The 12,984-nt window shown below is 36.5% G+C and overlaps 1 protein-coding gene across 3 annotated transcripts in view; it reads right to left on the bottom strand.

Moving 5' to 3' along the window:
- LOC145997285 (dosage compensation regulator mle-like) overlaps window positions 1–12,984 on the bottom strand; it is a 144,314-nt gene that overhangs the window by 7,849 nt on the left and 123,481 nt on the right. For all 3 annotated transcript variants that reach the window (XM_083134175.1, XM_083134176.1, XM_083134177.1), the window contains exons 21-23: window positions 10,894–11,009; window positions 6,292–6,495; window positions 1,319–1,419 (exon numbers count right to left, since the gene is read on the bottom strand). In XM_083134175.1, coding sequence (XP_082990301.1) covers window positions 1,319–1,419; window positions 6,292–6,495; window positions 10,894–11,009 — 421 coding nt within the window. The remainder of the gene's footprint in view (window positions 1–1,318; window positions 1,420–6,291; window positions 6,496–10,893; window positions 11,010–12,984) is intronic.

The raw sequence follows: 12,984 nt of genomic DNA, 5'->3' as shown, positions 1-12,984 counted from the left end.
TTTTATGCAAATTGTATCTTATGTAAATAAAATATATAATGGGCATAAACAGCCATATGGAATGCTGTAAGTCCAATAAATATATTGATGATGATGACAAAGAAAGTTCGTAAATTTATTGTGGTTGGAAACTTTGACAAGAATCCTAATAACAATTTTTGTTCTGCCAAATATTGTGCACTTCGTAAAATAACTTGGTGACATGGCAAGGCAAGATAAGTGTGAACATTTTGTAGTAATATGCATTGTAACTTTCAATGAGCTTGAGATTTGTGTACATAATGATATTTTATAACATTGGTTATTTTCTAAAAATAATCATGTGAACAGCAAGGAAGTAGTGCAACTTAGTAATATTGCCTGACTTATCCTTAGAAAAATAACATGCCGAGTTCTGTGCGTGCAGGAAGGTCTCAGTGTTCTCCGAGCTTGTTTTCAAAACACCAGCAAGGACAGCCTTTGAAAAGGGGTGAGAAACAGATTCTACTCAATATTTATGCAACGTTCTGTCAGTGGTATCCTGAGAAACCAGTAAATGAAGTGGTTAAGTTGGTATCCCAGTGCAGTGGTGTGTCAGTGTCTGCAGTTTTAAGGGTTATGAAAGAGAGAATGACCGGGAGAGTAACAATGTATGCGGCTGCATATTCGTCTGATGTTTTGAGAGCGGGTTCTCGCATTCAGAGGCTCTTATATAAAATGAATAGGTCCGGCGAACTATGAGTGCAACAGCAGATGATTGCGGTCATGGATCAGCTGACGCGGAGTGATACATCGAATCGGTGAGACCGTTTGTTTACAGAAGGTGTCAGGGTTTGTGATTTAGACCTTAGTTCTTCTGGTGTGCTGGTGTGATCTGTGATCAATTAGATGATTTTCTCTTTCTTTTTCTTTTTTTTTCTAATTCTCACGAGATTTTCCAGTTTAGGTTTTCGAGATGTGCAGGAATCCTTCTAGTGTGTGTATTACTACAGCATATTGTGTATAGGTATCAAACTATATCAATGCCACGCTAATAACAAAAGGCAACATCAGGTAGATATATGCAATAAAAATAAAACTTAAACGAAGTAGGCAACTTGTAAAAAAGTGAAAGCTGCAAAGGTTCTGCTGTTCAAGTATGCATAGAAAATAAAATCCTTCTCATATAACCAAAATTCTTCTAATTTATATTATATGGCAGTCAAAGTGACTGCTTGACATAAGAATATCCTTGAATTCCATTCTATTATAAACTATCATGTTCTCAGATTCAAGAGTCACCATAAATTTGTTTTGCATTTGTAACAGAGTGAAAAAAAAATTAAATAGATTCTATTACCTCCAAAATCATTACCACGTCCTTTCCTTTTACTATGCTTGGGTACTCTATGAAGATTCCTACGAAAATCTCCACGTCCCCCCACATTAAAAGGTCTAAAACTGTAAAGGAAAAAGCACATTATATATACATATTTATTATTTATTGAAACTACATTTTTATGCTGTGTTAACCTTTATACACCACCACCATATTAACGTCTTGTCAACAAAATATACATTTTTTTAAAATTCAATTATAGTTAAATCAAAAAATTAATTACACTTATGATTGGAGACTGGATTTTAAAGGGAAGCCCTTTTTTATTTTTCACCATGGATCATGGAATAAATAACAACAGTGTTGATAATTATCTTCCACCAACAAGATGGTTTTGACTTGCTTTTTTCCCATTTTCAGCACACACTCCCTTTTTTAAAATATTTTTCTTCCTGGTCCCTTTACTGACTAGCATACATTAATTTTTCCCCCCTTTTTTAAAAAAAATCTTCCTTGGTCCCTTTATTGACAAGATATCAAATATTTTGAATGACTGTTTTTTCCCTGAACAAAAAATTCAACAATTGTCTATTTTGTGCAGTTTAGAAAGAAAGAACAAGCACCATCTACCTTACCTTCCCTCCATGAGTGTTGGGAGTACATTGCAGCGATTGTTGAAACAATGCGATCTGGGCTTACGCAGCAACAAACACATTGCAAGTGGCACACCTGTTGTGCACACAGTTTTCGTTGTGATGTTTCAGGAGAACACAGACATCAGACATTTATTTTCATTTTGACTAAAGATACAGTTATAACAATGGTTAGCAAATTTTTAAACAAAAAAATCCATTATATACTAAATGTTGTCAATGTTACATTGTTGTAATATAGCACCTTAACTGTGAATAGAAGCAGTCTGTTTTATTTTTATTTCAGATCAAAAAAATGATCGCTCAACCACGCTGTCTCTTTTCCGTGTGCGATTTCGACGTGGCACTGCTGCAGTGTGCTGCTATTGGCTATCACCATATGAAGGAGATTTGACGCGCACTCTACATAACTAGTATATGGTAAAATTAAGTAGTAATACAAGATAAGAGATTACTGTTATTATGATAGTTATGTGGGTATTAAATAAATACATAACTACATTAAACATGTTCTTTAACAGTAACACATAAGGCATACAAAAAATAAGGCTATCATTTTTTCTTGTTAAAACCATAAATATATAATATATGAATGGCTTATTGCAGAAAGGGACCTGAGTCACATTTTTGAGGTATCGGAGTTACAACCTTTTCATCTCCACTGTCGCTAGTAGCATACTGCAGGGGGGCGCATTGAGGGTTGCAAAATTAACTATTCATTATGCTGAAAATGTGAGCCAACAACGGCACATTTCTTTCTTACACTATCAATATTATACGATTTTTCTTGTTTTTTTTTCTCAGAATTGTGCAAAAGTGACTCAGGTCCCTTTCTGCAATAAGCCATTCATATATATGTTATTGAGGGGTGGTAAGGTAAAAATTAGGAGGATGGCAAAAATTTCACCTTGCCTTGGTGAAAATTTTATCTTAAGCTGCTACTAGGTTGGCACTCTTCGTAAGCACACTTTTCCATAGTCAGCTTGCAAGTATTTAATAGAATACAAGTCACTACTTGCATGTGGTTTAATAGGTTACTTCCAGAAACCGGCGTTTCGGATGCGTAGCCACCCTTAGGGTCAGTGACGTGCACTGAGGAGTAGCTAGTCTAGCAGAGATAGATCAATCAATCTCACATCTCGAATTATATTCAAATCACAATATTTATTGTCTTGTTAAAGCCACAGTTCATATGCAACACTTTCTTTTCCACATGCTTCTCGTCCATCGGTGTGATCTGTGGGCAAAGCTGGCTGGATACCCTAGCTCGCTCTTCCTCCGCAAAGAACTCAGGGTAAAATTTTCTGCAGTTCTCTGTATTTACACATTGTACAATATGTATGTACGTATATGGGATGTAGTTTTATTATTTATGAAATGGGAACGTGTTATGTGCAGACAATAATGCTTGATTTTTTTTTTTTTTAAATATGGAATATATAATGATTACATTTCAAATATGTGCTCAGGCTCTCACTCACTCTCGTTTTAGTAGTGTTTTACTTAAATATACTACTTTTGGCCTCTAACATCATAAATATGGATGTATTTATTTGGGCATGTATTCATATTGTTGTTGGTTTGGTTTATTTTACTTCGCTTTTCTGCCACATTTGGTTGTCGCCAAAATGAGGATGAGTGATGATATGATGAAATTGATGAAGAGACCTCATATGAACAATCCAGGCCAGGATTCGAACCCGTGATGAGTGCGCATTCTTGTCCTATGTGTTGCAGTGAATAATGAAATAATTTGGAATGAAATCTCTGAACTAAAAAGCCAAATGAATATCATTGATGAAACTACAAAGAAGTGTGTTGTGTTTTGTTACCTGTTTCGTTTCCGTGCACAAAGTGTACCTAAAACACCAAATCAACCAACCGTGGGGGAGTGGTTATCGCAGCGCGCTACGACACCAGGAGTTCCAGGTTCGAACACCGACCTGGGCATGGGTGTTCTTTGTGTTTGTCCCTTCATTAATGTTATCGCATCATCTTCACAATTAACTAAATGTGACAAAATAGCAACACTAAGTAACAAAAATCAAATCAAATCATTGATTGATTGCTCGATTTGGTTTATTTTACTTCGCTTTTCCGCCACTATTGGCTAATCGCGAAGATGATATGATAAAATTGATGAAGGGAAACACACAAAGAATACCCATGGCCAAGCTGAGATTCGAACCCAGGATCTCGGGCTTAGTAGTCAAATCAAATCGTTTTTTTTTTATTTTCTAATGTGGGTGGGGGTTACATGTACTTTTTTTTGGTACTCATTCATCATTTTGCAATATTTTCCTGTTATTGACATTCTTCTTTTTCTTAGGAATACTGGGCCCTAAAGGGGGGAGGGGTGTGAACCAAAACAACCCCCCTTGAGCACGCCACTGACTGCTACCCCAAGTGTCGACGCCACCGCACATCACTGCTCAGGGTAGTCAAAAGAAATCACGTTAACTTTAGATGCCGAGGCTGATTTTCCAAGTATTTGCACTAATGCAGAGTGTGTTTTCAGCAGGAAATTTGAAATTCTGCATGCTTCTAAATGAAATTTTATATTTCCGTGACCAGTATACTTTGGGCTATAATTCTAATGGAAAAAAATCATAATCAATTAGAAGAAGAAAAAAGGGAAAGTAACTATTTTTTTACATAAAATTTGAAATTCAAAGGAACCAACATGCCTGCTACACCATGACGTGAGTCCCTAAAAGGTACCAGCATAATGCCTGGTATGTTTGCCATTGATGGAAAAATTTACGCACTTATTGCTAATACTTTTGGAGGCACTAATAGAATAAAAGTGGAATAAAAAATGGATAAAGGATAAATAAAAGGATGGTGGCCATAATGCAGTTTTTTAAACCTACAATTTTCACCCTTTTATTCATTTAAACATAACAACTGGGGTTTCATCATGCTGACCACACGGCACCCTGTAGCTGGTTGGATGATGGCCTGCCTCTGCTGAGCCACGTGGGAGTGATGCTGGCAGTCAGCAGGTAGGCCCTGCCCCTCAAGGGCTGTTCAGCCACAGGTTATTGTTATTATCCTTTCAACCAATTTTAATTCTGATTTTGTTCATTCAATGTGATTTCTTTGGATTGGCCTGGGGAAGAAACTGGCAATGGGCATGAAATGTTGGTTTTTGGAAAGAACCTGTTAAACCACATGCAAGTACTGACTTGTATTTCATTTAATAATAGCCAACATTATCATGGTTAGGAAGAAAGGAAAAGTTTTCACAAACAAATTTCATCCTCTCCCTCGATCAACTAGGATGTAGTCGGTAAAAGCACGTGTAAAGAAGCAAATAGTGATCCAACCATGTTGTCAATCTTTCAGGCATGTTTTTGTGGAGAAAGAAGAAGGAACAAAGATGCCTCAATCACATTCTTGGATGCATTCAAACCTTAGGCAAAGCAGAATTTAGTGACAGTTTGACAACAGAGATCTTGTTCTCCAATAGTAAGGTAGAGGGCTCACCCAATTTGTACTTGATAAAGAATATAACAAGTTCCTTTTTCTCTCCTTCCTATCCACTAAGGGATGTGCAGGGAGTGTACAATTTCACAAAATCAAGATTCCTGGACACTTCCAGATTTTCAACATCAAGAACCAAAATTTTCCAGACTAAAGTTGTTGGGGCAATTTATGTATTTTAAACATGTATGTAAGAAGATCACTATATTATAACTAACACCACACTTCCAGTCCCACATAACCAAGTTATAGAATATTCACTTCACGTGTAAAAGTGATAACAAGAAGGGAAACAATAGAATTTGACTGTCTGATAGGAGTAGCAGCTTTTATGTAATACTTGCATGTATTGGCTTATGGTTTAAAAAGAATTCATTTTTGTAAAAATCACAACAATAAATAATACATAATTATTCTAAAATTTAGTAATATTGTATTAACACTAATATAAAAAAAATGAAAGAGGTAAATTCCAATAGTCACTTTTGTAGTAGATTTTTGCATGAAAATAGTTCATTCACAACATAGCCATTTCCTATAGTATTTAATAAACAATTTCTAATGTAACTACCGGTAAAATCAAGTATATCAAATTGAAGTATATTTTGTCCACAAGTTTAAAATTTCTTGCTTGTTAGAAAACCAACTTTTAGCGTACTACTACAAAAAGGTTGATTTTTCCAGAAACATAATAAATTTCCCTGACATTTCCAGAATTTCCATGTTTCCCAGAGTAGGTGTGATGACTGCACTTGTGCACCCACTCAGTATATTTTAGACGAGCTTGAGAAAACCAACTTCCGGGTTGAGAAAAAATTACATCTAAACCCCTCCAAGAAAAAAGTGTGGGCTTACCCAAACAATCCAGCAGGCTTCACTCCACCTGTTGAGGAATACATTCTGCACAACTCCTGCGTGACATTCACCAACATCTTGTCTACACTATTGAGCTGAGTTAGAGTTGATGGGTTTTTCACAGTGCGCATCATGAAATCTTCTAAAAGAGGTCTCAGTGCAACAATTGCTTGTGAAATTTTGGGTCGTATCTCTATTTGAATCCTAAATAATTATAAAAAAAAGCAAATATTATAAACATTTGTATAAATGTACAAGACACTATTAGTGTATCACATACACACTTTGTGGTACACTTATGTTCACAAAAAGTGGCATGTCTGGTAGTACAGCTGAAGTAAAGGTTCGGAAAACAGCACCACCTGACAGTGTTGTTAACTATCAAACATTTTAAACACATGCAGCGAACTTTGTCTCTCTCAGCCTCAAAGAAAAGGGCTAACTGATAGATTAAATATTAATTAACTCGACTGTCCACATCTACAATCAAAGTAATGTAAATGTGAAAAATTTGTCAAAATTATATTTAAGAAAAATGCATTTTCGACATTCGTGACGAAGTGGTTATCACAATGTGTTAGAATGCGAGGGCCCCGGGTTCAAATTTGGCCTGAGCAAGGGTGTTCTTTTTGAGTCTCTCTTCATCATTGCGAGTAGCCGAAAATGGAATTAAAAAAAATTAGAATAAGCGAGGTGGAAAAAGTGCTGTTGTAATTCCTGAAAATGATGCAAAAAAAACAACTTATTTTTTATTTTGGAAAAAGTGTTTTACTAGCTCGGTAGAAGGCTTAAAGAATCAAGGTGGCTACTCTAGGACCATGATAAAATTCAAGTATAATTCCCAGTTTTCAAGGCGAACTTTCCAAAAATTCCAGAATGCAAGCAGATGTTTTCTACATTTCAAGCTTACGTATTACCACCTCTCACCACCCACACAGAGACATACATAAATGTTTAACAATATAAAGGGTGTGTGTGATTCCAACGTATCCAAAAATTCTAACAATTCAATTAAACGGTATATATATATTTACAATATTTAATTTAAAGTGCAACAATAAGAAAGTTTCATGCTGCAATTGGTGTGATGACAATAAAATGCATTATGTAGCACCCATTTGGTAAGAAAAAATATTTTGGAGACACAGGGAATCGAACCCAGGAAACCTCCTCTCATGAGCCTCCCTGGCTGCGACATAAACTGTTCTTGCATTCAGATTTCTATTATTTTTCCCACTGCATATTCAGTGCCTACTTGGCGATTCTGTTTGCCCAAGTGGATGAGGAAGGAGTTTATATATTCTTCAAGCCTTCTCCCTGGCTAGTAAAACACTTTTTCTGAAAGAAAAAATAAGTTGTTTTTTTGCATCATTTTCAGGAATTACAACAGCACTTTTTCCACCTAGCTTCTTCTAATTGCATTTTTTTTTCTATTTTTGTTATTTAGTGCTGCTTTTCTTCCATTTTCGGCTACTCGCAACGATGAAGAGAGACTAAAAAAGAACACCCATGCTCAGCAAATTTGAATGCGTGACCTTCGCATTCTAACGCATTGTGATAACCACTTCGTCACGAACGTCGAAAATGCATTTTTTAAATATATTTTTGATGAATTTTTCGCATTTACATTACTTTGATTGTAGACGTGGACAGTCAAGTTAATTAATATTTATGCTGCAATCTATCAGTTAGCCCTTTTCTTTGAGGCTGAGAGACACAAAATTCCCTGCATGTGGTTCGAATGTTTGATAGTAAGCAACAATATCGGGTGGTGCTGCTTTCCGTGCCTTTACTTCGGCTGTACTGCCAGACACGATAGCCTAGGAAGCTGGACTTCAACTCAAACGAGTGTGGCACTTTTTGTGAACAGAAGTGTACCATACATCATTGGTAAACTTTCAGTACAGAATATCTTACGTTAAGTAAGCTCTTGATAAAAAGGCATTTTCTACCATATGTTTATGCAACCATGCAGTACAGATTCGCTGTTGCCATCTATCTTTTTTCTGTCAAGTAAGATACTAAAACTGATAGTTTACTGTGTTGGCTTGTAACCTTGTATTTTGGATACGAATGAACCAATATTACTCATATTGCCAATATCGATACAATCGACTCAGGCCTAGTTGATATATGAGGGATGATCGGAAAAAAGAATATAAAGCCTCTAAAAATTCCACTAAGTAGTCAATAGATGAATACAAACAGACTCCTGTGAAAGGATACTTCATACATTGCTACCCAACATAGTCTCCTAGGTTCAGGCGACATTTATCCCAGCACTTCGTGAGGTTCATCGTGCCTGTTTCATAGAACACAGGGTCCTGTTGTCGGAGACAAGCCCTTACGTTGTGCTTGACATCACCACCTGCTTGAAACCAGCATCAATGTTGCTCCTATGGCCTATGAACATCTCTTTCCTCCTTTGAAGAAGCATCTGAGAAGGGTGCTGGTTTCACTAGGATAATGTTGTCAAGCATGAAGTAAGGGCATGGCTCCGACAACAGGATCCCGAGTTCTATGAGACAGGCATCATGAATCTCGTGAAGCGTTGGAATAAATCCCTGAACCAGGAAGGAGACTATGTTGAGAAGTAGTGTATGAAGTATCCTTTCACGTGAGTCCATTTGTATTCATCTAATAAATACCTACTGGAATTTACAGACTTTGTATTATTTTTTTCCAATCATTCCTTGTACATCCTCTACTTGCCTCAAGCTATTCCATGTAACTACTTCACACACCTTGATTTCATTATTTTTTATATACAAGGGTCATTCAAGGTTGACCAAGACTTTCGTGCGTAAAATATTATAAAGTCAATGTAGCACTGCATTACTTAGGCAGGATAGACCATGATTCCTTGCAAGTAACCATGATCCTTTGCGATGCATTTGGTGCATGAGCAGTAGTGTAAACAAAGATGACGGCACGGCAAGTAGTGTATCTGTTGCTATGGAACAGCAGTGTATAATGAAATTTCTCGTGAAGGAGAAGGTGAAACCTGCTGAAATTTGGCATAAGACTGCAAGCACAGTATGGTGAAGAAACACTGTCATGGGCAAGAGTGTACAAATGGTGCCAACAGTTCAGTGAAGGGCGGGAGTTGGAAGCAAATGAACTGCACGGATACGTTCGCCCAACTGCAGTCACTCCGGTGAATATCGCCCGTGTTGAGCAAGTTATCCTTGAAGACCGGTGAGTAACAGTGCGAGACATAGCGCATACAGTCAATATCAATGTTGTACGTGGGGCCGTTCGGAAGAAAAGACCTGGAATGTTGTCGAAACATGTCATTCTCCTCCATGACAATCTCAGGCCACACATGGCCCATTTGAGTCAAACAACACTTGCCAACTTGCACTGGGAGGTTTTACCACACACTCCTTACAGCCCAGATGTAGCCCCCAGTGATTTCCACTTATTTGGGGCTCTTAAAAAGCATTTGGGCGGGACGCACTTCCAGACAGATGAGGAACTCAAGAACGCTGTCCTCCAGTGGTTACGACACCAACCTACATCTTTCTCCACCAAAGACATTCACAGAACTTCCACAACGATGGCAACGGTGTCTGGATGATCACAGGGAATACTTTGAAAAACTCACATATAGTTTGGTGCTTCTATGTATGTATATTTCCTGTTTAGAAATAAGTGTCTTGGTGAACCTTGAACGGCCTTGAAGGATTACAGGGCAATGGCATTACCACTACACCATCGGGGAGGCTTGAAACAGTGAAAAGTGTTATTTGTGACCAACATGGCAGCCATCTTAGATTCAGCTTCATTTTTTTAAATGGAAAGATGATGATGTGTAAAAATGAGTTAGAATTTTACTGAGAAACAAGATTGTATTGTATTGTATCTCGAAATATCTTAAACAACTTTAACAGCATGGTATATGATTGGAAGTTTGTTTTTGTGATGTTCACTGAAATATTTTGTAATTGCACATCACAGTCTGAATGATCTCCTCTGGTTCTTCTTGGGTTAACATAATTGTCAATCAAGTTATATGAAATGAAAATACTAAGATTCAAAAGTAATAGGAATTAAAAATACATTGGAATTCAGCATACTAACATATTTCTTCTGAAATTCTTACCCATTTTGATGTGTAACATGACAACTTTGCACTTAAAAAGGAAGTCGAACACAAGATAGCATGTTTTATTATCCATATTTGTTTTAGGCTGGTGTTTCAACATCACTTTGTCAAAATTACAACAAATAATGTCACTTTCCTTCAATTTCGTTCACATTTTACATGTGACTGGAACCAATGAAGAACTAACTTGCTGAAGGTTGTCATGTCAACATTCAGGGTGGTTAACTCTACAACTCACAAAAAATTTGGGTAAAGTTATAGGTTTGTAATAATAAAACTCTATTTGTATTAACATTTTATGTTGAGCATTTGTAGATAGTTCCTTGTACAGCTTTCTAATTATTTGAAGAAAATTCACGTATATTTCTTAAAATTCAATGAATTTCTCGTCAGTAGACACCTTGATACCGTTTCAAATGTTTCACTGTTATAGGTAACAATTCCTTTATTCACAACAACATAAACAAATAAATAAATAAATCTCCAATACTCACCAGTCATCTATGGAAACCAGATTCCTCCGCAGATCAATTTGATTTGAACCAAACAAGAGCAGGTGGATTGGAGATACCATTGTCATGTTCTTCATGTACAGTCCCTTTGAGAAAACCTGGAAGGAACATAATATTCAAATTCACATTTATGTTTAGTGCAATGGAACGGTATAACTCAATATCTGAAATGAAAATGTTCAATACTGATCCTACGAACAAACAATGCTGAGAGAACATGAACCTTTTCGTTAAGTGATGCATGGTCAGCGGATCTTGGCCCATCGCTGTATTTTCGGGCTCTTGAGACCAGTGTCCACTAACATTACTTCCAACCTCACAACAAAATTTTGGAACTCCCACCAAAGATTGAACCTGGCACCAAAGTCAAGAGCGCTAACCATTATGCTATGTGGGAGCTCAATACTGATTCTTAGAGGTATGCATATTTTGTTTTTGACGAAATCATGAAATGTGAAATAACACATATTTTTCATGTTTCTGAAAACTGTTATGGAAATCATGGAAAAGTTATTAAGTCTGCTGGTCTTGTACTGGTCTCCTTTGCACAAGAATAAACTTAATACTCTCACAACTACATACATGTGCTATTAGAAGGGAAATTTTCATTTTAGGTAATAAATGTAGTTTTTAATTTAATTTAAATCAAATTTAGGTTTTATCCACCATTTTTAACACCAAAAATGCCAATATACATACTGCTTTTGATCCTGAAATGTGCCTGGTTTATGCATCAAAACCTTGATCCTATATGGGGATTGCTGGAAAAATTTCTGCAAACTACCACCAACAGTGGCGTTGTGTTCCGCTATTATAAAAATCTGAAGAATAGACCTCCTTTATGTTTAAATTATCTTTGATTGTTTGTTTAAGCCTATTTGTTTATTTTTCACAGCAGTTTGAAGAAGTAGTTTCGTGTAAGAAATGGAAATTTCTCGTAAACACTTTCGGGCAATGATTTTTTATGATTTCAAATGTAGTTTAACACCAAAACAATGCATCGAGACACTTCATTTGGCTTTTGGGTATGAAGCACCATCCAATAGGACTGTGTATAATTGGTTTTCTGAATTCCAGTGTGTTCGCACATTTCTCAGTGATGAATTTCGTGAAGGTCGTCCATCCACGTCTGTTGTTGCCAGTAATGTTGATGCTGTGCATAAAATGATTGAGACAGATCGACATGTGACATACCGTGAGATTCAGGCATCCTTGAACATTGACATGAAAGCAATACATACGATTTTGCATGGTCATCTGAACGTACGGAAACTTTCAAGCCGTTGGATCCCACACAACTTGACCGAAGCTCAAAAACAGGCTCGTGTAAATTGGTGTAAAGAAATGCTAAAAAAATTTAACCGAGGCAAGTCAAATTTGGTGTACTACATCGTTACAAGGGACGAAACTTGGATCTATTCATACGAACCCGAAACTAAACAGCAATCCACTGTTTGGTTGTTTCAAAGTGAGCCGAAACAAACAAAAGTTGTTCGTTCGAAGAGTGCTGCCAAGCAAATGTGTGACTGCCTCTCTATCCTCGTAGCACTACTTGCAGTTGGAGAATAGCAGGGGACCAACTTCCTTACTTGGATTTTTACCTTTCAGGTTTTAAATAACATATGCAAACTCATACAATTTCCAAAAACAAGTCTGTAGTTAGTGATTCCAGTTTTTTTATTATGTTGTACATGCAAACATGCTTGAATTCATTAGAAAACAATCATATTTTTCATGCAATGAATTACTTACAAACAACGGCTTCCATTAACCAAGCCACAGAATATCTCCACACTCCTATTACTCTGTTTTATACAATGCGATTGCCAATATGGCTTTTCTTTACATCACTGTCAAAGTTACAATTCGTACAGCGTGATTGCCATTGTGGCTTTTTACACATTGCTGGCAAAGTTGTAATTTGTACAGCGTGATTATTTTTTTTTTATGTACAACATTTTCGACTTGAGAACTTATGATCTGTCATAAATTCCCCAGGGTTGTGACGAAATGTCAATTACTTCAAGCATTACTAAAATTATTAGATTGTTTACATGCAAGAAGTTAGTTACA

The sequence above is a fragment of the Lepisma saccharinum genome, chromosome 13, assembly GCF_977018435.1.
Source record: "Lepisma saccharinum chromosome 13, izLepSacc3.1, whole genome shotgun sequence".
Lineage (NCBI taxonomy): Eukaryota > Metazoa > Arthropoda > Insecta > Zygentoma > Lepismatidae > Lepisma > Lepisma saccharinum.
Note: the sequence above shows the minus strand (reverse complement) of the source record. Positions and strands in the feature narration are given on the sequence as shown.